Source organism: Epinephelus lanceolatus, chromosome 5, assembly GCF_041903045.1.
Source record: "Epinephelus lanceolatus isolate andai-2023 chromosome 5, ASM4190304v1, whole genome shotgun sequence".
NCBI lineage: Eukaryota > Metazoa > Chordata > Actinopteri > Perciformes > Serranidae > Epinephelus > Epinephelus lanceolatus.
The window spans coordinates 34622551-34649406 of record NC_135738.1 but is presented as its reverse complement, the minus strand read 5'-3'; the positions used below and the strand labels follow the sequence as shown (position 1 = coordinate 34649406).

General features: G+C 40.9%; 1 protein-coding gene across 1 annotated transcript; it reads left to right on the top strand.

Moving 5' to 3' along the window:
• Positions 1 to 849: 849 nt before the first annotated feature.
• On the top strand, positions 850 to 26100 carry LOC117262597 (uncharacterized). Its single transcript, XM_033635613.2, is given in 38 exon segments — positions 850 to 936; positions 2813 to 2944; positions 3045 to 3141; positions 3521 to 3540; positions 3622 to 3721; positions 4535 to 4559; positions 4670 to 4757; positions 4941 to 5047; positions 5167 to 5230; positions 5392 to 5467; positions 5650 to 5674; positions 7476 to 7803; positions 8084 to 8236; positions 8342 to 8395; positions 10702 to 10754; positions 11001 to 11266; positions 12479 to 12509; positions 12891 to 13315; positions 13317 to 13617; positions 14337 to 14541; positions 14769 to 14783; positions 15733 to 15768; positions 17087 to 17185; positions 17372 to 17526; positions 19050 to 19277; positions 19865 to 20073; positions 20372 to 20422; positions 20530 to 20616; positions 21910 to 21974; positions 22145 to 22267; positions 22501 to 22642; positions 22769 to 22928; positions 23018 to 23115; positions 23266 to 23349; positions 23476 to 23594; positions 23833 to 23979; positions 24158 to 24356; positions 24456 to 26100. Coding segments are annotated over 37 exon segments (4836 nt in total). The 5' UTR covers positions 850 to 936; position 2813; the 3' UTR covers positions 24726 to 26100.
• Positions 26101 to 26856: the final 756 nt, after the last annotated feature.

Here is a 26856-nt window from a genome sequence, read left to right as displayed (position 1 = left end):
CGTACGTAATTGCAACTACTTAATTACTTTCCACCTGAGATGGTTCAGAGAGCTACAATAGACCAACTTTGTTTCCACCTCTGCTGTTAAGCTTCTAAGGCCATACTTGAGATGTGGATGGCTGCATTACACACAAGTAGAAGAAAAGCTTTTTATAGCCATTTCTGATAAAGGTATGGTCTTCATACAGTTGTAGATCCAAGCCAGAAGTACATCACCAGAGCCCTGACCTGAGACTAACTAATAAGCTTTACCTCCCCCTGTCTCCTCCTGACTGTTATTTAGTCAAAAGGTTTATAGCTCATTGCTGGCCTGTCTGCAAGTGCCCCTGCGTCACTTGGGGATAAAACTATAATTAGGATGGGATGGGAGATAAGAGGGAACAGAGATGACAAGGTGTGGGGGATTCTAGCTGCCACATATCCAACAAGTGCATTGTGCATATAGTAAAACAAATTATCTTGTGTTTGAGACAGTATACATCACAAATAGCTCCTTTCTTTGGCAGTGAAGCGGAATGTAACACATTGAATATAAAATTTATGATTCAAATAGCAATGCTACAAATATTTGTCTTGCTCCTTGCAGTATGTCTGAATGGTTGCAGTCTGTAACTGGAGGGAAGAGTTGCACTTTCTATTTCAAATCCCTGCAGTCTGGGGTTATGTGAAGTGGTAGTCACCACTTGTCGCTTGTTGCTGTCTTCCTGGTGGTGGGGTGATAACAGTTTATAGGTTACAGGGATGAGGTCCTGGCGATACGTTTCTCTGCCGTTAATCTGTGATGGCTCACGGTCTAGGATTGTGCCCTGACCTTCAGGTGGTGCTGGGTAATCCCGTTAGTCCCAGGCAGCCACTGTGGAAATCCCAGCAGACCTGTGCTGGCTGTGCTGGATCTCTACACCACCGGCATGCAGAACCACCTGTAGACACACAGGTAAGAAAAACGAGCCTTTGCTATTCTGTACAGAGGTAGGAAAATACATGATTTAACACAGATTACTTGAGTGGTAAAATGAATACTTGAGTGCTGATTTGAGGCACGCATTGTAATGATCTTTGTGTTGATTAAGAGACAGTGGGTGCTGCAGAGATAGAGTGTTTATATGAGCAGAAATGTTGATGTGATGTGTTTACTTATAGCTTCTGACTTGCTTTTGTAAAACTGTACAGCCAGGTCTTATTCTTCTCTGACTCTGACTCTGACTTATGTGAAGACCAAATTACAAACACAATCAGTAGACAAAGAATTATATCATCAAGGTGCCCTCCTCTGATTTATGCTCTTTCGATGACTGTGAATGATCTCATGTGATGAGGACGTATGTCAGAAGTTGATCCAGGCCTTTAAGCAATAAGGAAGGCTTAGTTTGGGGACCAAGCCACACTTTTTAATCCAATGCTACGAATTAGAGATCAGCCCAGGAAAGAGGCCCCTCTGATCTTTGCTGATTGGGACAGTGTGTCAGGAATCACACACTGGGATCAAAACAGGTCAAACAGCTCTGTAAAGAAGCCTTGCATGTGGATTTCCTGTGAACAGATTCATCACAGATAACCAAACCCACGGCTAGAAAATGTTGGAACTCTGAGAGCTGTGTAACTTCTTTAAGGCCATCACTTTTTCCTTTATGCTGGAGCAATGTCATATCTTGAGTGCACATATAGCTCCAACAGGCATGTAAAAAATCTAGTGTAGATGCAAGAATAAAGTGGTGTATCATTAGAGAGAAGACACTGTGACATTTCTGGTTTGCGTTCTAAATTAGTTGTATATGAAATAAGGTGTATGATGGGCAGACAGAAGCATGGATTGCAGGGCACCAAATTATTTGAAGCTTCTCTTAAATATCCTCTTCGCTCAGAACATACAGTAGGTGTGTGTTGTAGACCTCACTCGATGCCCTGGGGAAGTCTGTGGTAATGATAAATGAAACATTTCTTCGACAGCCATCCTGGTTGCCCTTGACCTGTCTGCTTTGGTCAGTTAGCAGGACATCTTGCAGGTTCAGTGGCTCTTTTCCCCGTTGCTGAAGTGGATTATCTCTACAGGGTGATAAACTGTCACAGTGGATAATGCACACAATTTGAGATTAAGTCAGACAAGTGGCACTCCTTCTGGCTCTGTCAATCTCCATCTTGAATCATTGCGCTGGGCCAGTTCAGTTTTCCTCCTCATGTAAATTTGTGACTGATTTCACCCTCTCCGCCTAATTTAACCCTCTGTCACCCGTGGAGCCTGTTAGTAAAGCAGCTTATGGTGCACTTACTCCCTGTGTTAACCTCTGCCTCTTCACCTTTTAGTCCCGTCTGAATTTTGATTCAGGTTCTTGATCTCTGTCTCTTCTCTGGGTTAATTTGCAGATTGGAAAGGCCAGTCTACACTGCACCTTTCAAACTCATATTTTCATTTATATAAGATCCCAATTTTTCCCTGACTAATGTATAACCAAATATCTTCTGATTCTTATTCCAGGCACCACATAACATTGTAAACGTTTCTGATGAGAAACTAAAGACAGCTTTATGATTCATGTGAAAAAAATGGTCAAGACTTTAGAGAGAGAAATTTCAGAATGGGCCGAAAATGTTCCCCAGCATAAAAGCAAAGAAGAGGCAGGTGAACGTCCTTCATCATCATCAGACCTCATTAGCTCCGGTGAAGGGCTCTCTGTTTGACAGATTAAGTGGCTGCTTTAATAAAGGCATTATTAAAGAGTTATTATGAATTATCATTATCAGCAGCATTATCGTTAATGTTTGATGAAGGGCTTTTGAGGGGCTGACTCTGTGTGTCTGTGTGTGTTCAACAGGATGTTTAACTGGGTGGTGAAAGTGGTCCCCCAACTCCCTGAAGCTCCTGGGACAGATGACGCTGCTAAGACCTCTGCTCAACCCACAGGGAAGAGTTCACAGAAAAACACAGACGAGAATTCAGAGGACAGGTAGACCTCTCTGTCTGCTAGTTAATCTATATGTCAAGTGTGAGGGTGTGTGTGTGTGTGTGTGTGTAAATATACTGACATCTTAGCACCTCCTCCACAGCCAGGCCCAAACTGGAGTTTTAGGCTGGCTGTCTAATGGGTTCGTCAGCGCCCTGCCTCAACCTTCTGGCTCCCCTCGACTCGGCTCTGATTCCAGGGTGAGTATGTAGATGTTTACGTATAGATAGCCCACTCAGATTGACATCAGGTTTTCTACTTATTGTTTTATGAGAACTTAATCTATGTTTGTTAGTTAAGGGTCAGACTGAAAAACTGATGGGACAAAATGGCCAATATTTGGCTTTTATCAAATGCCAGATGTCAGCCCGACATGTCCTTCTTAAACACTTCTACTTCAAAGTGAAGTAGACACCTTACGCAAAGGTGATCATGTTTTGATAAAACTACAATATGGAGCACACAGACTCACCTAATGTGGGATACAGCAACATTTATTCAGTTGTCTGCACATGACACAAAAGTCTATTTTGGCATGTGCCCTCTCACTTCTCTGTTTCTTTCTTTACCATCCACCAGCCAGGAGAAGATGGAGAAAGGTGCAGTATGATCAGATCAGAGTTAATTTTTATTGCTAAATACATTGTTCAAAGGTTAATTCAATTAATATTCCCTCCCAGGTCTAAAGTGATGGGCTGGGTCGCTCAGGGTCTGACCAAGGTGTTGCCTCAGCCTGACGAGAAGTACAAAGAGACTAACGACGAGGAAGAACACACTGAGGTGACAACACAACAACATCTTAACTACATCAATACTGGTACAGAATTAGTGCCTTAAAATATTCCTATGATGTCGAAACATTGAGGAGCAACAACTCTAATAAGTAATTCAGCCAACCAACATCAAGGAAATCTACGTCTTTGAACTGAGCAACACTTGACTCAAACAACTTAATACTGTCCCACAGGCTTATGAGACTAATCATGTGTAAGGATTAGGCTTATAAAGGAATCTACAGGGGGTTTAGCCAGATTAAACCCCTCTTCATTAACTTCACTGCCTTAAAACAGGTCTGTTCATGTGACAACCTTCTTACCTGGAGGTCTCACTGCTGCAGTGATAAACATCCAGACGACTCCTCACAACAAATTAGATAAAATGTTTGTAATATTCTGTGATTTCTGCAGGAAACACATGATCCAGACATTTTTATGTCATGGAGCCAAAAGGTATATATTGAAATATTTAAATTAAAGATAAATCCGGTAGAAAAATAATGGATTTCAACTCCATGGCAGAGCTTTTAGTCCACGTGCTGCGCTGTGGGTACGGACATAAAAGGGGCCCATGTGGTACATAAGGTTTATTGCTCTACTGAGCACCATTTGTAGCCCACCCCAGGGGCTTGTATGGGGAGATACACGTGGCTTATTCTGTCTGTACAATCAGATAACAGACCACCATTAACCTCTGTGGCACTCACACTGATCATTATCTTAATTTTTATTTATTCATAATAAAAAAAAAACCCTAATGTGCTTTAAGAATAATGTCAGAAAATCGGTTTGACTATTTTTATCCCTTTTTTCCTAGGTCTATGAAGTAGCAACAATGCCAGGTATGTCTCTTGATTATTTGTCTACAAGTTTTTCCTTTTTAAAAAAAAGTGAATTAATGATCAAATATCATTAATCCTATCCGCTGAGCTGATCTCTGCTGTCTGTCCAGATTTTGATCCCCTCCCACACATCCCTGTGGTGGAAATCTTGTCAGAGGATGAGGAGGAGGTAGAGCCAGCCACTCAGTTTCCTCCCAAGTGAGTGTAAACCACCTCTTACTACACATTCACGGCGAGTGAAGCTGAACTTTTACCCACCAACAGCATCTGACATTTCCAAACTATATCAAGGACACACACACACACACACACACACACACACACACAGTTTTAAGAGCTATAAACATGTGAGGAGCTGACAATTCTCTTTGTCTGCTACAGCATGGTGAATTGGATAAAGCAGATGGTCCCTCAGCCAGTGATACTGCCCCCTGGTGCCGTACCTATAGAACCATCAAACAAGTCCAACCGCTCCTCCCTGGATAAAAGTACCTACACAATCTTTCTCTCTCTCTAACACACATACACAATAAAGTACATTTCTCCCAGTGCACACCACTGGGTATGTGTATTGTCCACTGAACTTCATGTCGTCCTTCGTCTCTAGTTTTTTCTCCACCACCTGAATCTCTCAGTGGAATCTCACTGGATACTGACAGCAAGGCCTCTGGGTACGGTTCAGTCTACCACTGAACTTTCTAAATCCCTCTCTTTCTACAAGACAATATAAAAGCTAAAATTACACTTCAATGCAAACAGTAAAATGTATAATGTGTGTGTAAAGTGTCTAACAACACTTATACTAACTGTTAATGTGTTTATCTCCCGACAGTGTGGTTGGCTGGTTCGTGTCAGGTCTGGGTCTGAAGCTGCCTCAGCCTGTTGTTCCACCTAAAGATGAAACTGAGGTGACTTTAGAAAATAAATAAATCTGTCTTTCTTCCTTCTTGTCTTCTTGTCTTTCACCTCATCAACCTTTTTTTTACCACCTTTCTTTTCTGCCATGTATTGTCACTCTATTATTTCTAGATCTGATAGCAATTCAACTTGTACAATTTCTTTTTTCCAATGCAATGTTTTTTTCCCTCAGAATGCAGCTCAAGTTCTACAGAAAGGTGGGTTTAAGTTTTATTCACTTAATTATACTTTCCTGTAATCATAGAAAACCATTTGCTTGCCATGTTGTTGCCAGTATCACTGTTCCCCAATGCCACAATTCACAGTTCAATCAAGTGGATCTATATCACATAGTGTTTCTTTAGTCACTGGAGACTGATGCCTACAGCTAGCAGAAAACATCTCTTTAATAACATGGGGTGCTTTTTATTATTTCAAAGTCATTATTTCACTGGTGAAATACACCACTCATTTCTCCCTTTGAGTAACTCCTGGGGATCTGTGTAATATTTGGAAAGTATCGTAAATATGTTTTCTGTTGAAGCACCCTCTTGTTTTTCCCCCCATAGTTTTTGAAGAGGTGTTTTGGTCGGACGGTCGGAGCCTAACTCAGTGCCTCTTCTCCATCTGTTTCAGGGGGGAAGGCGCTGCGAGCCCCTTAAACAGCAGGAGGAGACAACTGGGGGACGCTCTGATTCCCACACACACAGACAGACAGACAGACAGACAGATACCAATAGACATATTGTACTGTTGGGCGAGCTACAGGTGCTGTGCAGCATGCAGCTCAGTACAGAAACTAGGCAGCTGTAAAATACTACAAGAATATAAAGATATATTCAACTCACCTTACTGTACTCAATACAGTTTTATATGAATGTATTCTTAAAGTGTATGCACTAAGACATAACTAAAATATGTACTGTATATTCTATAGCTACTTAGATGAGTTTTTGTCTTCTGTGTTTGTAATGTGAATTTTGCACATCGTGTGTTTCACACAGAAACATTTAGTAAATGCCATTTATCTGAAACAACTGTAGGTTTCATTCACAAAAGATTGCAGATTGGACATTTTGATGTTTCCTTACCGTGCTTTAACTTATGGCAATGCACACTTTATATTCATGATGCCATTTTCATATCCAGGAAAAGAGCAATAGGTGATAAAAATCACGATATGCTGTTCATTAATTTAAATGCAAAAGCATTTCTGTTTAGAAGAATTTCAGCTTGAGATGTCCAATCTTCCTTTCACAATTCACAAAATCTGGAAATAATAATTAAATGGCAGCTATGTTCATTTATGATTGTGTTATTTGTGGACAAAGTTCAAACTATATCTGTATTTATACTTTATATTTAGAGGAAATTGTAACAACCGGTTATTTCACTCCACAAGAATCTGGTAATTATTGAGTTCAGTTTTGGTCCTGATACATTTCATTTCCACAGGTTTAATTGAAGTTGCACAACACAAATGTAAGCGTAGGTCTATTTCGATCCACTTGATAGATTACTCTGGCCTTGAACTGTGAACTGTGGCCTGGGGAAGTGATGTTATATTGTTTCAGAAGGTTTGACTTGATTTCAAAGAACCATACTCGCTCTTATTGAAAATATGTTGACTGTTATACAAAGACAGTGGTAGAGTACATGCTGCAGTTACATGCTGTAATGTAAGGATATTACGGGAGTAATAAAGATTCAGTGGAATTATTTATGTGGTGGTCTTATTAATAACATCTTCCATTATGTCCATACATTCATGCACAGGTGATAGAGCGTGTAGACACTTGAGTAAACCTGTATACCTGTAGTGTAAATAGTCCTGCCCGAAACCCCGTATAGTATGTATACGTATACATCATTCTGACGTAAGATCAAATCCAACTTGTATTGTGTGTACACTGTTTTCATGTATCCAAACCCAAAACCAACTCCATCACCAACATGTCCACTCTCAACCACATGTCTCCTCACACACAAGTCTTACACATGCCTGTCACCCTCTCATAGCTTCATTCAAACTCAAACCTGACATGGTACTAGAAGACGTGGACTCAGACAACGAAAGCCAGCAGAAACAACTGCAGTCCAAAGCTGTAGCACCATCCACATCACTGACCCCACCATCACCAACAGTTAGCCAAAAGCAGGAACTGACGCAGCAGGCGCAGTCCAATGCAATGGAAACTCAGACATGTGCCAGCCCAGAGCCAGAGCCGTCACAGAGTGGGACAAAAAGTCTAGAAGATGCTGAGACTCAGACGGGCCGCTGGACGCCATTCATTGAAAACATCAAGAAGGAGGCGGAAGGTGTGGCTTTGGCTACCATGGAGGAACGGTAAGAGAGGACAGAGAGAACAGAAGACTGGAGGTGGTCAGAGCTGCAGTCAGATGTAAATGCCCCTTTGTTATGTAGATGAAGACCTACAGCTCCACACAGTGATAGAAACCGTGCTAAGGCTAAATGAACCTGGTTTGGTGTTAAGTCTGATGTGGAATCTAAATTTCCTGCAATAAGAAAGACAATTCGTGTCATATCCAAAATTTCTTCTACCATATACTACTACTACCATTTACCACACAGCACGATCACATCAGTGTTTCCCGTCACTCTTTAGTCTGCTGCAGGAGCGCATGGAGATGGCCCGTATGGCTGAAGAGGTGGCAAGGCAGACAGCTGAGATGGCCATTAGACAGATGGCCAGTGAGGGACAGTCCATCAAACTCTCACTGGGGAGTCAAGAACTCCTGGATGAGGAGCCTGAAATCGAGTAAGAACTTGTGCTCAATTAGTGTTTGTATTTCTGTATTTGTGCATTTTGGCAATGGGAGCATCCTTGTGACATGTTGTGACACTTACTGTTCACTGCGACCAGGCTGCCAGTGCCACAGGAAGAGGAGAGCGAAGTGGACCAAAATAATGTCACAGGGTAAGAATGCAAACATGGAAGCTGTAGTCCTTATAGAACCTTAAACTTATGTAGTCTTTAACTTCGATTATGTCATACTGCTCTTATGTTGTGCCTATTAGATTGCACTTATAAGGGTGTTTATATCAATGGTATTTTAGAAACAGAGCGCTAAACTCACACACTATACTGAGGAAATTTCCACCTCTTGTCAGTGTCTTCAGCAGCCTGTTGACCGGATGAAGATATAGCAGAAATTCAATGTTGGAAGACAGGGGTGTAGCACCAGATTCTGGGCCTTGTGCATCCCCCCATACTCCCCGGCCTTTTTCTCTGGGTCCATGTCACTCTTGTTTTTTCAAAAAAAAAAAAAAACAAGTAAAGACATAGCAGCGTAGATTGATATTTGAACAGCATGACTTTTTAGAGAGGAATCTTAGTGCAGGGGCGGACTAAACCATTTTGCGCTTTAAAAGGGTGAGAGCGGCCTCATAGCTTCAGATATTTCTTTTTTTTTTATACAAAGTTCAGCCTTTCAACAGATTATTCCGCCAGTTTTAATTTAGCTGTGGCACTAATTACTGCCACATAAAAAATGCAGACAAACTTTTCATTCCAGGCTTTTTGAGGTCCTCCCTCCCACTGGGGCCCTGGGTAATCAGTCCCACTTTTGCCCACACTATGATGCGCCTGTCTGTAACAAGATGGTGTTTTCTTTGTTAAATCTGAACATGCAAAGTAATCAGATTTAACTCAATCAGATTACAGTGGTGAAGTAAAAAGTACAATACTCTGAAATGTTGTGGAATAGAATAGGCTGTAAAGTAGCATGACATTGAGAAATGTAAGAAGCTCTAAGTGGAAGTACCAATACCTGTATATTATATTAAGGTACTTATGTACAGTTATGGTCACTTTCCACCACTGTAGACCCCAGTATGCCCAGTTCCACTGCCAGTCATATGAATTCAGTTCCCAGTCTCATGCTGATCCAGCATAGTGGTTTCATTTGGCTGTCAGGTCCTAAATCCCGTGGGTTCTCGTTATGTGATCTTCGCCGCGCGCTGCCTCAGCATCACACTCACCATTCCATAGCAACCACAGCTTCCCCTGGCAACACCCGACCTCCTACCCCCCACACGCGCCCTCCCCTCTCAACGGTTTCCCCGGTAACAGCGCGCACCTGCTGCTGCTGCTGCTGCTGTTTCACGTCTGGAGACGCAGGGAAAATGATGGACGGAGATGTTATGGAACATTTTCACGGTTGTTTTTCTAAAATTTCTAAAATCTCCTGATCTGGTTTAAACGAGCCTGCAGCCGAGCTCGTGTTACTTGTCGTGACTGGATGCTCGTGGGCATTTTCTGTCGGGACTATTAACGATTAATGCACGTGAACATTGACAGAGAAAGTGAGTAGCTTCTGGTAACATCCTTATTACGCAGTGGACTAATATATGAAATGAATGCGTTTGACCTCAAATTTAACCCTTACTTTGTTACTGTCTGGATGTAAACAGATAAATCGCGTTATAAGCGTGTCTGTTAGCAACAGGTAGTCAACAAGTTAGCCGTTTTATGCTAACAACTAGCTAACACTGAGTAAAGTTAATGCTTCTACATTTGTCAGTATTAAGTGAAAAGTATGACAGTCTGTAACCTGGGTTTTGTGTTTCAATGTCTTTCGTTGGCACTTCAGTAAAGAATAAAGAACCATCATATAGCCTAATCATCATAAGTGCTTTAAAATAATGAGTCATTGTTACCACATCTATGGCTGAGGCATTAATAATTCAACATGTCACACGCTATCTAAATGTGTGGAAACATACATGTGTGCTCCATAGTGCAAAAACGTAGTGCTAAAAATAAAGAAAATCTGATATGAATAATTTTCATGTTATGTTCTTATTGCATAGCCATTATCATCTGTATAAAGTGACCCACATCCAGTTTTCGTGTTTACACTCAAACCACTTAAATGTGTTTTCAACCTGTCCAAATACAGTCAGATATTTTCAGAGGGTGCAAACAAGGTTGGATGAGTCCAAGCAAATAGACTCTAATTAGTCATGTCTCATTACTTTGGAAAATGACTGTCTGTGTTTGTAAATGTTTACTTTCCAAAATAGCTTGAAGTGTATAAATTATAGCGTAGCTTTTCGCTAGAAATACCAACATTTTTATCCCAACTGCGGTACTCTTCATATAAGCAACCGTCATTTAATGGACCGAGTTGCACTGACCCAACTGAGTAGGCTCAGTGTGGGGTCCCTCAATGCCGGACAGCCTTATACATGAATTGTTTTGTTCCCTGTCTTGTTCTGCAGAAAAGAACAGAGCGCTGCTGAGGAGACTGAGGAACCTATCACCACAGAACCAGGTAGAGATTAGGACAGAGAGCAGACGCCCACCATTGCACACTGTCGCAGTCTTTTTTATTTCTTTTGGATTTAGAGCATTGTTCACTTGAACAAGATTGCAGATAAGATTGTTGTTGAAAAGAGTCACACAATCAAAGTAAATAGATGTTATACACGAATGTATATTAATGATATCTGCATCATCAACATTGTTGTGTATTCTAATATGTGAATATCGTGAAATCTATAATTTAAAAAAAATCTAGAGCCAAAGGAGGAAGCAGAGCCACAGCGGACCTCCCCCTCGCCACCTCCAAGTCCTGAACCAGTTAAGACCTCTGAGCCGGAGCCTGAGGCCGAGCCCGAGCAGGAGCCCGAGCCTGAGGCCGAGCAGGAGCCTGAATCAGAAACAGAAGCAGAACCAGCGGCAAAGACCGAGGAAGCCAACTCAGAAGCTGAGCCTGTGACTCAGCAACCGCAGAAAGCACAGGAAGACGGTCAAAGCACCAAAGCTGAAAAAGCTGGTGAAAAGGTAATGTCAGTCGGTTGAATATGCACAGTTATCAATATTTCAACTTGTGACTTATGTGACTGTAATACCCACGATTTAATTAATCTAACTTCCTGCATGGCCTGAACTTATTTAGGAATATCATTGTCATGTATAAATTACTTTTATATTTTTATAGCATTTTTTATTTCTCCCAACTCGCCCTGTCTTTGTTTCCTTTCCTTCCCTATCCTTTTCTTATATGTCTTACTTCAAAAACAACTTTGAATCAGAAGAACTCAAAGCAGAATTTTCATTACAGTTCTAATGAGAAATCAGACATATTAAAGGCTGGTCTGGTCATTTTGTTTTTGGTTTTGGTGAATTTCCCTTCACCAATTTGTGCCTTTCCTGCATCAATTCATGAGGGAAAATTCATGAGAAATAAATAGAGAATGAGAATTCATGAGAATTCAGAAATAAATAATTAGCAAAATATTTAAATCATGCATATGTTTGTTTGTTAATGTTTGTTATGTAGTGTAATGTACCTGTTAGTCTAATGCTTTAGTATCAGTTGACCTTTAAAAATACACGTCCAGGCAGTATACTCCGCTTGATCATAACCAGTCACACCATGGTTTATTGTTTCATGTATCCACATAATGTGCACACACACACACACACACACACTCATTGGTGTATTGTATTGGATGCAGGATCTGGCAGGATCTGATGTTCAAGGACGATGCGCACACACACACACACACACACACACACACACACACACACACACACTCATTGGTGTATTGTATTGGATGCAGGATCTGATAGGATCTGATGTTCAAGGAAGTGGGAAGTACCTAGGATCTGATAGGATTTGATGTGCATGTATGACACCATTATGTTCGGGCTTATGTGGGAAGGATTAAAGAGAAGAGCATAAAAGAGAGCACACAGACAGCAAAACTTCAGTCCTGCTCCAGAGCTTGACTCATTGAGTTGTATGTGTTGTTGCCTGCGAACACATTAAACTTAGTTGCACTCGCTTCTACATGTCTCCAGTGATTCCTTGACTACTAAGTATTTGGTTTTAAAGATACTTATTTTGGACAAGAGCAAAAGTAGTCTAAAAGTTGAAGACGAGGTCAGGACCCACCAGGCCCAATTCTGGGCCCCGAATTCTGCTTCATCAGTTATCACGAACAGATGTGTGATTGATGTCATTCATTCATATGCTTTGTGTTTTTGTAGGAGGAGGAAGCTACTGGAGATGAATGTGGTGGTATGTGCTCTTCTATTTTCATACGTTTGTTTATCTGTTCTATATGTGACTGGGGTTAGAGCGGTTATATTACTGCCCTAATTAGCAGTTTCATTTCTGTATCTCTGACCAGCTGCCTGTGTTGTGAACTCACAAGCTGCTTAACTGGCTGTTGTGTGACATACTTGTCGACATCCAGATAACTACGACTGCTCAATTTAATTACTGTTTGTGTACATGTCACATGGTGACTGTCTGCCAAGATCATTATCCATCTTCTCGTCTAGATGAAGTCTGACTGACGACATTGCTGTTTGACTGACTACTGAGCCCATGTCCCACCTTGCTTATGTTCTACCTGACTGTATATCTGCTTATGCACCTGTCTCCTCTCCTCTATAGCTCCAGTCAGCTGTGATGCATTTAAGAGCTGCCTGATGCGCATTCCCCACACCTCTGAGTGCCTTGGCAACATCAACGCGTTCTTCAAGGAGAACGGCATCTCCACTCCCAAAATACCCTCCATGCCTAAGCTACCCACCCAGCTCTCTGATGTGACCAAGTACCTGCCCTCTCTACCCTCTTTACCCCCTGAGTTGCGCCAGGAGCTCTCCCAGATCCGACTCACGCAGGTCCCACGAAATATCGCCCAGACTCTGACTGAACTTTTGCCCAAAAACTCTGAGGGTTCAGTCAGTCCCAGTCTGTCCAGTCTCTCCCAGAGCTTTTCAAACATCCCGCAGAAGCTCTCCCAGTTCCCCAGCCGAACGCAGCAGTACTTCCTCAACGTCCAGAACCGCCTCAACAGCCTTATGCCTCAAGATGCCTAAGAAACAACAGCAGCAGCAAAAACAGAAGCAAGACAAGAATCAGCAAGATGTCGAGCTGAACCGGCTCGTCCGACATTCTCCTCTCCCTCCACCTCAGCTCCGGTCCCGCTCCCCGTCTCCATCCTCCCCCAACGGTAGCACCCTCGAATTGCCCAATGTGCCATCCTACCCACGCCTGCCGCCAATTGTCAGCCCTCCATCAAAACAGCTCAACTCACTGTCCCGCCAGCTGTCAGGTCTCTCTAACCCAGCGTTCTTCATTGAAGACGACTCAGACATTCCAGCAATAAGACCCGCAGGTGAATCTGCAGCAGTGGAGGGTTAACTTTGTACCATTGTGAGAGTCCTTGTGAATACCTGAGCTCAGTATGTGGCATCAGTATAAAGTAGCTGATGGCCCCTTAAATCTTTTGAAAAATAATCAGAGACGAAAGAAAAGTAGAAGCGTTGTGTTGTGGTGGTGGAGTTTTGTGTGTTATCTCAGTCTGTCGTTTCTCAAATAAGCTCAGGTAGGATGTTATTAAAGCACCACAGTTAATTTGTTGGACAAGATAAAAGCTAAGAAAAAGAGGTAAACATGCCAACATTCTCAAACTATTCCTTAAGTTAAAATGTCATACTATGGCTGCCCTCCATTTCCATATAGCTTTGATAAAGTCTGAAACAAACTGTACACAATTTACAAGAGAAAGCGGCATACTGACTGCTGACACTTTTTGTGTTTAATGAAGAAGACAGAATTGTACCAGTGCATCCTGAGCCTGATTAGCCAGAGTGAATGGATTGCCAAATGAGTCAGCTATCAGGGAACTCTTATACATGCCCTAGTTCACAGGTGGATCGTCTTGCATTAGCCCGATGTACTGTAGGTCCTGGTAAATCTGCTTCCCCCTTACACTGACCTGCTTTGCACCTGGCAGTTCTGCACTGCAGTCCTTTTATCCTCACTGCAAGCCCATTCACAGTTTTGCAATGCTCTTCATTAATCAAACATTTTTGTACCTTTCGACCTCTCCAGAGAGCTCTAGCCTCAGCCTCCATCCAGCTGTCAATGTAGAGGATGTTGACTCAGACCATGAGAGAGGAAGTAAAGGAGGAGCAGGAGGAGGAGGAGGAGGAGGAGGAGGGGAGGAACAGAGCAAAATCCCCCAAATCCTCACCCCCCAGGATCCCAAACTTACAACCCTCACTGTCCCTGTGACCCCCTCTGGAGGTCGTCAAAGGTGAGATACACTACTATCAGTAGTTTATATAACCTGCTATTAGGACAGCAACACATCTTAGTTTTACTTTTTCTTCACATCTAACATTTAACCAAGTGGTTTATGATGTATTATAAGGAAACACCAGCGATGGATAATTCATGTCTTATTATAAAAGATTATGTGAGGCTGACTGTAGGTGTTAAAAACCTTTAATCTTTCCCCCCCCCTCATGCTTTCACCTACAGTAAAGGAGATAAAGAGTAAGAAAACTGCATGGATATTTTGAGTTGTAGTGCTTGTTATTCTCTTCCAACAATCTCCAGTGAAACATATACATAGCTTATATGCATTCAAGAGAGAATTGCAAAGTAACATCACTAGGATGTGATATTTGGTAAAGGTGCAAGCTTCTCTGCTGGCAGGTGGAGTGTTTTCATCCAAAATGAGATCAAGTTAAATGTTAGTAGCTGGCAAACACACACACAATTTTGAAGATTGTAAGTTATAAAACATTTGCTGATAAAATACAAATAATTAAAGTCACAGAATTATGTTTTATAATCATTCATGGTTTTAATGAATCATTACATGTATCATATTGGAGTGAAACTCTCCACGTTTTCCCTTTGTTTAGTGCTGTTTGATATGGATCTACTGCCCTCTGCTGTCCTCTGTACACTCACAGTTGGTAGAAGCATCACAGTGGTTTGTCTGTATTCAAGTGTCCTGCAGAAAACACATGTGCTCCTTAGGAAAATCTAAAAAAAAAAAAAAAAAAAAAAAAAAATCAGTTTAGTCCCAAGGTTACAAAATCTTTGCTGCACATAAACAACACTAAGGGCCAAACAAGCAAACCAGCACATAGTGGTTATGCAGAACACAGTTTTTTTATGTGTATTAATGTGGATTTGAGTGTTCTGTGTTGTGATGTTCTGTTCAATGTTGCATGGCTTTCACGGGTTTTTGTGCTTTTGGCTACTGTATGGATGTTGTCATAACGTAGCAAAAGTCAATAAATGCATGCATCACAATCTTGCACTTGCATCATCACTGTGTCACTTGCCTGTAGGTGATTTTCTTTAATGTGTTCCTTGGATTAATGTCGTGCTTTCCCTGGCACACACACCACACACAAACCTCCTCTCTCCCCGTCCCTCTCTCTTGAACATACACACTTGCTTCAAACCCTGTTCTCACCATCGATGACAGTAGTGGAAGGAATCGTAGGACTGTCTGGACAAAGATGTAAGAAAGCAACCCTTGTTAAATACTGCATCGCCTCATCTAGTAACCATCTGTCTCGTTATTCATGGTGAAGGTTATTGTGCTGCCCAGTTGATGTTTTATCCATCACCTCTCATTAATTTATTGCATTTTCCCGTTTGATTTGCCTAGTCTTTGCTTATTCGCTCAATAAATCATTTCATTTGTAGTGCTCATTAATTTGCATTCCTCCCAATCATACACTGAACAAAAACTAAAAAAAACTTTTGCCAACATAATCCATCCACCTGGTAGTTGTTGCATATGAAGATTACGACACAGGTGTGCTTTGGGATGAGCTCACAAAAGGCCGCTCTAACATGTAGTTTGATCACACAGCACAATGACATAGATGTCACAAGTTTTGAGGGAGCATGCCATTGTCATGCTGACTGCAGGAATGTTCACCAGATCTGTTGCCAATTAACTAAATGTTCATTTCATTGCCATAAACTGTCTCCGGTGTTGTTTCCATGAATTTGGCAGAACATCCAAAAGGCCTCACAACTGCAGACCACATGTACCCACACCATCCCAGGACCTCCACATCCAGCATCTTCACCTCCTAGACTGTCTGAGACCAGCCACCTGACAGCTGATGCAACAGCCTGTTTGTGCAACCAAAGAATTCCTGCACAATCTGTCAGAGAGATGTGGAGGTCCTAGGCTGACTCCCTAGACAGAAGTACTCCCAAATTCTCAGAAATTGGAGATGATTTATGGCAGTGAAATGAACATTCAGTTCACAGGCAACAGCTCTGGTGGAAATTCCTGCTGTCAGCATGCCAGTGGCATGCTCCCTTAAAAGTTGCGACATCTGTGGCATTGTGTTGTGTGATCAAGCTGCACATTTGAGAATGGCCTTTTATTGTGACCATCCCAAGGTACACCTGTGTGGTAATCATGTTGTTTAGTCAGCATCTAGATACAGTATGCCTTACCTGTCAGGTGGATGGATTATATTGGTTAAGTGCTCACTAACATGGATTTTAACAAATTTGTGAGCAAAATTTGAGAGCTCTAAGCCTGTTGTGTGCATAGCAGAAGTTTCTTTTATTTTAATAATGGGAGCAAAAACGTGTTGCATTTTTATTGTTTTTCTTTTGACATTTTTCCGTTTTATAGGCAGAAAATTGTGACTAATTCGATTCTGTGTCTATTCAACATCACAAACACTGCTTAACATGATGTACAGTGAAGCCACATCAAGGTGGATTTTAGTTTGAGTAAAGGAAACAATAATCTAATGAAGGCAGCACTGTCAAAGTTGAACCAACGATGTTGCTGTGTACTTAAACAGTAGGAGGCTTCCATCTCAAAGTGAAGATGATGATGATGAAGGAAGCATCCCTGTCAGAGCCTGGCCCAGCCAGTCCAGCCTGCACAGCTCAGATGACATGTGAGAACTGTAAACACACACACATACACAAAATGACAATAAACGTATAGTTGTACCAGTTGTAAATGACAAAAGTGTGAGTACTTACTGTAATTTGGAGTTTTAACTAAAGTGCTGACATGCAGTAATATACAGACAATCACAGTAATAAAAAATCTGCATCATCTAATTTTATTTTTTCCCAAGACTGAAAGAGCGACCAGCGTCTTCAGCCAGTCAGACCAGTACAGTGGTCAATGAGCGTCTTCAGGAGCTGGTCAGGATGTTCAAAGAGAGAACGGAGAAGGCGAAGGAGAAACTCATTGACCCTGACAGCTCAGATGAAGACAGCATCATCCCCTGTGAGTTAGAGTCTCTGTCCTTTTTGTCTTTCGTACTGAGCTGGTCTGTAGTGCTGCGAGGGACACACAGCACAAAACCTTGCATCCTAACATACAAAGGTGGTACTTAGATTGTAGCAGCCGTGTGTTATGGTGTATTTTATTTCCAGGAAGAGTCAAGCCCAGAAAATGTCTGCTCATTTAAGTCATACAGTACCCGCCACACCTTGGACCGCCGCCTAAACACAAAAAGCTACATCAGAAACATGAAATGCCCACTGACAGACACTCACAGGTGAGAAGTAGCTGTAGTAGCTTCTTTCCCACCTTCCCCCTGAAAGATGTATTACCAGTGTCCCTCATTCACCCTCAGTGTTTTGATCAGTGTTTCCCAAAGTGGGTCCTGTAAGGGTGCCTCAAGATTTGTTCACTGACACTTTTTTGCAGTACATTTTTAATGCCCTTTCCCCATATAAAATACAAAGCAACATTTGCATTTTTAAAATGTTTCTTTTTTTTTGTAAACATCAAAATGTAAGAAATAAGCAATATATATTGCCTTTACCAAATTGAAAATGAAAAATTAGTATGCAGTTATGCCGCAGATATGAGTGGTGATCTTGACAGTTTACAGCTTAAATGACAGTACCACAATGTAGTTTCTGGCACAGGAGGTTTCCTTGTGCACAGCAGTTAGAAAAAGCAAATGTCAGAGCAAATGATGAATCATAAAGACACATTTTTATTACACAGTGTCATTTCTAGCTGAAACGGGTGGGTGTGACTTTAAAAATTTTGGGAATCACTGATTTAGATAGTCCTAAATTAAGAATATTTTGTCAAGCCTGTTTCCAGCCATCAGTCATAGCACAATAGCACACATTTAGCAGTAGAGAAGGCGTGCAGATCTAAGTTTGGAAAGAATGCAGGACAAAATCAGCAGCCTGCCGTTGAAAAGGGGAAGTATGCACAGTGCACTAATGCACAACCAGTAAGGTCTCTGTGGACCAAACATTTGCATTACATTGTTATAATACAGACTTTAGCGATTGTTAAATTTAGTGTTCGTAGTACAGTACTTCTCTTTTTCCACATGTATTAGTTGTGCCTAAGCCTGGTCTGTCTGTTGCTGTCAGAATGTCGTTTGCTGTAGTGTAGGCCTAAGTGTACATTAGTAGGATATGATCCTTAGCACAATTCTTGCTGCTCTAACCTTTTTGAACAATTAAGAGTCCAGATTCACTTGGATTGTGCTGTTTTGTATTTTGAGCCAAGAGATAACACATTTGCTTCCTAAGAAGTTCACATTAATGCATTTGTGACACGGAAAAGCCCTTTAAAAGACCACTACACACAGGCAAACACAAGCCTGCATCATCTGCTGCAAGCACACACTGCATTATTCAGCTACACCTTTGTATCCGTAATAATTGTAGCACTCCGATCAGGACTGAGATGTTAAAACTTTTCCTTTGCATCCTATCTAAAATCTCTCACAGGAGTCCTTCTAACCTTCTGCCCTTTCCCCTCTCCCCTCCCTTCAGCTCCTCCTCAGGCTCCAGCTCCTCAGCCTGCTCCTGCAGCTCAGCCAGTGGACGGAGGGGAGAAGGAGGCACAAGCAGGTCCATCAGGAGGAGGAGGAGAAGGAGGAGTGGGAGTGGAGAGTGAGGCAGAGGAGGAGCAGTCTAGCCGCTGCTGCAAGGTGAAAACTCCTCGGTGGATGCGAGCTTGTATGCACTACCGCTTCCCCGCCAGCATCGACCCTTTCACCAGTGAGAAACCAGCCGAATACGCCACCCGCTGCCACCCATGGCGCCGTAGTGTACAGTAGAATCTTCTTTACCTAAACTACTCAGAAATGAATAAGTTCTGACCAAATTTATAAAATAACACATTAATTAAATTGTACGCTGTTTAATGCTCATCCTGAAGGAAACTGAGGAAACTCTCAAGAAATATTTTTTGACCTGTAGTGTTCATCTGAGACCAGGATACAATGATTAAGTGCTATAATGTTTGGGTAAAGGTGAATCTACTGTACTATCCTGTTACTGTACCTAATCATCTGTCATTTACACCTTTTCGCTTCCCTGTTTTTCACATTCACAGGGACTTGTGAGCCAGTCTATTTCTCTCCCACCAGTCTTTTTCCTTTAGCACTAAAACAAGTTTTTGCTTTATAATACAGATTAGATCCTGCTTATTTGCTCTTATTCCCATCATATAATGGTAGTTGGTGCTTGTGTAGTGAGTGCTGAATGACTCCAGTCTCTCCTTACTTTCATTCGCCTATTGTCTAATTCGCTCAGTTTGTCCTCTCCCTCTCTGTTCATCCTCTCATCTTCGTCTCTGTTCTCAGACTTAATGTACGTGCTGTGGATGTTTTTGGTCTCTCTGGCGTGGAACTGGAACGTATGGTTCATCCCAGTGCGCTGGGCCTTCCCCTACCAGACTCCAGACAACATTTACTACTGGCTGCTGATTGACTACTTGTGTGACCTTATTTACATCCTGGACATCACCATCTTCCAGCCGCGCCTGCAGTTTGTTCGTGGAGGGGACATAGTGGTGAGTGGGAGGCTGGGTTACTGTAAATGAGTGCCATCTCATAGTGAGAATCTGAAATTTGTCAGAGGACACAGGCTCGAAGGAAGCACTGTTTTATAGTGAACAAAAAATAAATGATCAGTTTAGTTATCACCAGATGAATTGATATTTGAGACATTAGTGTACTGTGTATTAAGATTATGATTTTTTTTACACATACATAGATCACTTTTTTAAGTAAAAACTGTCAGTTTAAAACCATAATATTGAATCTACCAGGATCATTGTTTATATCTACAGTTTTTTGTTTTTATTACAGTGTGACAAAAAAGAAATGAGAAAGAATTACATGAAAACCAAACGCTTCAAAGTAAGTCACTAAATTTTGACAGTATTTGCTTTTCTTCTTCACATTTAATCACTGACTGAGTAGCTGAAGAACTACAGACAGTGAGGTTGTAACTTCCTGTTTTTCAGTTTGATGTAGCCAGCCTTGTTCCCCTCGAGCTCTTCTATTTCAAAATTGGCATCAACCCTCTGCTTCGCTTACCCAGGCTGCTGAAGGTGAGGTTTATTACTGAATATTTAACAATATTACCCATTACAACATGTTACAGTATTAGCAATCTGGCAACCATGAAATATGAAAAATGACACAAGTATTTATAAATAAATGAATGTATAAATAAAATACAGGAATACATAAATTCTGAATTAAGTACATACAAAAAATAAGAGAATTAATGAATCCTGAAAAAATATATAAATAAATAAATTAATAGATGCATACATAAAAAAGTAAATGAAAAGGGTAGGACCTCCTACCTCATTAACATACAGACAGGAATAATGAGGACATGACAAGAAAGACAAATAAATAAATGTAGTCGTACAAAAATATAGAAATACATTTACAATATGTATTTATGTCCTGTTTAATTATCCAAATGTATTTATTTATGCATTTAACCATTTTTTCCATATTTATTTCACTAAGTATTTATTAATTTATTCTTACGCATTTATTTATTTTTCTGTTTCTCTGTATGTTATTTTTTTACTCTGTAAGGTGACCTTGGGTGTTTTTAGAGGCACCTTTTTAAATAAAATGTATTATAATTATTATTATATATTTATTCCTGTATCTATTTTAGTATTTATGTATTCCTTATTTTTATACATTTATCTATTTATTTCCATATTTATTTGATCCTGTGTTTATTTCAGTATTTATTCATTTATTCATTCCTTATTTATTTATATATACATTCATATATTCATTGATACTTAGGTCCTTTTTCATCCTGCATACATTAAGAATCTTTCCACATAAATTTACTAAGCCACACTGTAGATTATATATAAAGATGGACGACACGTCTCCACTTACCCCCACTGTACAGAAGTTAAGCTAAAATATCCTGGATACAGCTGCTGCCATCTTGCTCTGGTAATGTCTTTCAAAGCCAGAGTCTGCCAGTAGCAGTCTCCACAGTATCAAATTTTCCACCCATACACCTGCCCGACCAATCGTGACTAAATGCAAGCCCACTGACTGGCTTACATGGTTGTCAGTCATGTTGACCAATACTACATCCAGCCACCAGTGGACGATCGAGGTGTTTCAGCTTCACTTTTGGAGAGCTGTCATGTAGTTCATCTTTATATACAGTCTATGAGCAACACACAACAATGTTACACTCACAATATATAATAGTAAATAAAGTACAAAAGAAAAGCTCATTTCCAAGTCTCTATTTATCTGTTGGGGAAATCAAATGTCAGAAAATTTAAAAAAAAAAAAAAATTGAAACCAAACTTTAATTTTTTTTTTTTTGTCTATCAATGTCTCCTCAGATCAACTCCTTCTTTGAGTTCAATGAGCGTTTAGAGGCCATCTTGACCAAAGCCTACATCTACAGGTCAGCTGCAGCCTGATGGTATCTTACTGTACTAACTTCCCTTCTCTCTACCTCTGTATCCTTCTTTTCACTTTGTCCTCCTTCGTTGAGTTGAACACACATTAACAAACAACTGGTTTTAGGTATTCAAATTATGCAAATGTGTTGCTCTGTCACTCTCTGTCTCGCAGGGTGATCCGCACCACCACCTACCTTCTTTACTGTCTCCACTGTAATGCCTGTCTGTACTACTGGGGCTCTGCATTCACAGGACTGGGATCAACTAAGTGGGTGTACAATGGAGAGGGCAACAGGTTGGTGGGATAATCATATACACACTCAAAACACACACACATGACTGCTTTTGACGATTACGACAGTGATTTGTGGTGCACAACTGTTGAGATAAAAACAGAAAATTCAGAAGTGAAGCCCAGTGATTTGATTTTACATCTCATTCATTTTAAAAATCCTACCAGTCGTGTTCATTTAAAGCCATTTTCTTGTCCCGTCTCTTTCTAATGCCTCCTGTTTTGTCTCTCCTCAGTTACATACGCTGTTACTACTTTGCGGTGAAGACCCTGATCACCATTGGTGGTCTGCCAGACCCCACCACTCTGTTCGAGATTGTCTTCCAACTCATCAACTACTTTGTTGGAGTCTTTGCCTTCTCTATCATGATTGGACAGGTATATAAATATAACGGAGACATCTGTGCCTTCCACGTGTATTTAACATCAAACACTTCAGTATGTTTTTCTTCCTATGATGTACTTGATGCAGCAAAAACACTTACACCACGTTTTGTCTCTCAGATGCGTGATGTGGTCGGTGCAGCCACAGCGGGTCAGACCTACTACCGCACATGTGTGGACAGCACTATTAAATACATGTCCTCCTATCGCATCCCCAAAGACGTGCAGAACCGTGTCAAAACCTGGTACAACTACACCTGGCAATCACAAGGCATGCTGGGTAAGGAGAGCATTGTCTGTGCACATTCATGTGTATCTCTTACACTGGACATTTCAGTCATACTGTACAACTTATTGTCTGCCTTCCAGATGAGCAGGAGCTGCTGACTCAGTTGCCAGATAAAATGCGTCTGGACATTGCTATTGATGTCAACTATTCCATTGTCAGCAAAGTTCCTCTTTTTCAGGTAGGAATTCCTAAAAACACATGTGAAGAACAGCACAGTATACATAGTGTAATACATGCAGATAGGTAATCTAAAACCTACAGTACAGATAGTTATAGAGAGAGATCAACAAGAGCTCAGTGTTTTCTTTTTTGTGCTCCCTCTTGACAGGGTTGCGACAGACAGATGATCTTTGACATGTTGAAAAGCCTACGCTCTGTTGTCTACCTGCCTGGGGATTATGTCTGCAAAAAGGTAGACGGCAAACTTACCTGTTTTGTTTGTAGAGGAAAACTACATGTGATAGCTATTTTCAGTTTTTGACATGTGTCTAGCTCTCTCCCTCTCATCATGTCTCTGCCTCTCTTTTTTCTTGCTCAGGGCGAAGTGGGCCGGGAGATGTACATCATAAAGGCAGGGGAGGTGCAGGTGGTTGGAGGACCAGATGGGAAGACAGTGTTTGTCACTCTAAGAGCAGGATCGGTCTTTGGAGAGATCAGGTGAAGAGATTTTTCCAGGTGGTGTTGAGTTGTAGGCATTTTCTTTAAAAAAAATTGCCTTAACATTTTCCACAATGGAACAGGATTTCTCACCTATCTGAGCTTCCATCTCTGATCTTTTGCACAAAATCCCAAAAATATTGCATGAAAAATTCAAACTGTACTTTGCTTTCCTGAAACTGAAAATGTCAGACTTTTTGAAAATGACTTTTTCAACCATAATTTCTCTGATTGGCAGTTTGCTCGCAGTAGGTGGGGGTAACAGACGCACAGCGAATGTAATCGCCCATGGGTTTGCTAATCTCTTCATCCTGGACAAGAAGGACCTGAATGAGATCTTGGTCCACTACCCCGAGTCCAAGAAACTGCTCCGGAAGAAAGCCAGGTTAATCAATGACACATCAGCAAATATCATCTTGAAACCACCTCTCTTTTTGTCTCTGTTCTGTCTTGTACAGATTGTACAAGGGCCACCAGATCAAAAATGGACTTATACAAGAGCTTTGTTGCTTTGTCTGCACATTTGTAATCATTACTGAAGCATGTTACTGTCTCAATCACAGGAAGATGCTTACCAAGGGAAAGAAACCTGAGCCCAAAGAGGAGGCTAAGCATCCCCCTCAGGCCCCGGCGGCCCCTGTACGGACGGAAACCCCCAGACTGCTGAGAGCAGCCCTGGAGATGACAGAGAAATCCTCTGGACTTAAAGGAGCTCTGGCTAAAGTCAAAGAGAACACCAGCAAGTCTAGTGTCTCATTACAGGTGAACATACACCTGAACAACCAAATAAACATATATGTGGCAGTGACAAGAAGAGGGTGTACTTTTTATATAAGGTTAATCTCCTCTCTTCTCTTCCAGCCCTCCATCTCTTCCTCCCTGCCTCCTCCGTCTCCCACCTCCAGCTCAGGACCTGAGAGAGACGTGGACACACCACCGTCACCCATGTGTGCCAGCTCTGGAGCATTCCGCTCTGCCTCTCGTTGCCGCAACAACAACTCAGTGACGCCTCACTCTGCGTCACAGTGTCATGGCAACGCAAACGAAATGCCCACCGTGGACCAAAGAGAGGAGGGCGTCAGTGAGGTTGAAGCGAGCGAGGATGGGAAGAGGAAAGAAAAGAAGCTGTGATAGTTCTTTGAAGGACAAGGGAAGGAGGAGATCATGAAGTGAGCACTGGACGACGATCACTAAGAGAAGAGGGGACATTGGTGTGATCAAAGGGGAATAAAGGGAAGATAAAGGAATGAACACTGCTGAGTATATCTGCTTTAAACTGTCAGAATGGTGAGATGAAAGAGACAGGAGGTGTTGTTAATTAACGTGTGCAAAACTGTCACATCTTGATGTCAGCCTGATCTGCTAGTGGGAATTGTGTGGGACAGCTTCGTTGCAAAAATACCAAGGTAGTACTGTATTCCACACTGACCTATGACGCATGCACCCATTTTATACATTATAGCCTTGTAGCCCACTACATTTTTTCACGTCTGTGTCAAATATCATCGACATAACTATCTGTTGTAGGATGAGCTGTGGTTTAACGGTGAACATCTTGTCTTTCTTACTCATAAAAAAACGTTTTTGCTGTTGTTGTCTGCTGACTGTTTACAGATTGTTTTGTAAACTTGAAAGAACATTTTGCCTTACATGTTTTGTTATTTACCTTGTTGTGTTGTGTTGGTGTGAGTAGCTTGCACTGCTGATGTTTTTACGAGTTGGTTTGAACAACAGCACAGACCTAGTAAAGCTGTATTTAAGGCTTTAACAACATGATCATCCACACTTTCATCATAACATATGTTACAAATAATGTCGACAGGTCAAAGTGATGTCATCCTATTTTATTTTATAGAGATTTTCAGTCTGTCTTTGACCATCATAGCTGTAAGCACTGCGAGCTCAAACATCATCTAGAATCTTATTACCTCAACACTATTTTACATGCTAATATATATTGTACGTCATCTCAAAGCATTTGATATATCACTAATCATTAAAAATGTAGCCATCAATAGATGCAATACCATTGCTTTACATATTTTACAACTACAGTTAATGTTTTTATGTTCATGTTTCCTTTTGTTTGTTTTGTACAATAATGTAAATATTTTTTGATTTTTAGATGAGTCACATTTTCTGGTTAATCTAAAATCACTGTACTGCTTCACAGTGTCATGACATGTACATACACTCTAATAATGCTAGGTGTTTAATTTGTGTTGTAAATGTGTTTAGGACTCAGTGATGATGTAAGATTGATTGTTTTTGTATAGATGGTTTGATTATTGACACAGCCTCAGAAGACAGGCCCATAAACCAGCTAACCATACTGCCAGACAATCTGTAGAAAGGATTAGCAATGTTGTTTCTCCTTTGTGTGTGTGTGTGTGTGTGTGAGGGGAGTGATGAGTGTGTAATGGTCTCGAATGTGTGTGTATAATAATGCCCTTACACTTCAAATTTTGTCAATGATTTTTTTGTGAATAAATGACCCATTTCAGCACATTTTGCCCCGAGTTTTGTGTCTGACATGCGATGACAGTTGATGGACAAAAAGCCTGACAAACTACTTGACAAACTGCAAAGTGTACCTTTAACCACAAACAAAGGCAATGAAAACCGGCTGAAAACAGGAAGCAACATTTATAGTCATGATGCCCTGACTGAAGATATATGGTTGCTGGTTTAACCGGCTAAACACAATGCTGTTATTCAGAGGTGGAATTCAACTCAATATTCATACTCACGTACTGTACAGTTTCTACTTGTACTTGAGCATTTCCATGTTATGCTATTTTCTACTTCTACTCCACTACTACTTTTATTTTAAAGCTTTAGTTACCCTAGTTACTTAATTTATTTATATTAAGTATCAATAAACTAAATTTTCAAATAGGTAATAATGTATACTTACAGGTTAAGGCCCCCAGCAGTATATGGAGCAATTTGATGTAGCAGCTGGTAAAGACAGAGCTGACTTAAAGTGATGAACTCGACTGTGTCAATAATTAAACTTCAAAATGGGTTCTTTTATTTTTGGTACTTAAAGTATATTTTGATGATAATACTATTGTAAGATTTTGAATGCAGGACTTTTACCTGTAACAGAGTATTTATACACTGTAGTAATACTACTTTTACTCAAGCAAAAGATCTGAATACTTCATCCGCCAGTGCTGTTAACTTCATGCAGCCATAGGCTACATAGACTGGACATTTTTGGGGTAGTTTGTTGTATCAAACCGATAACAACGTCTTG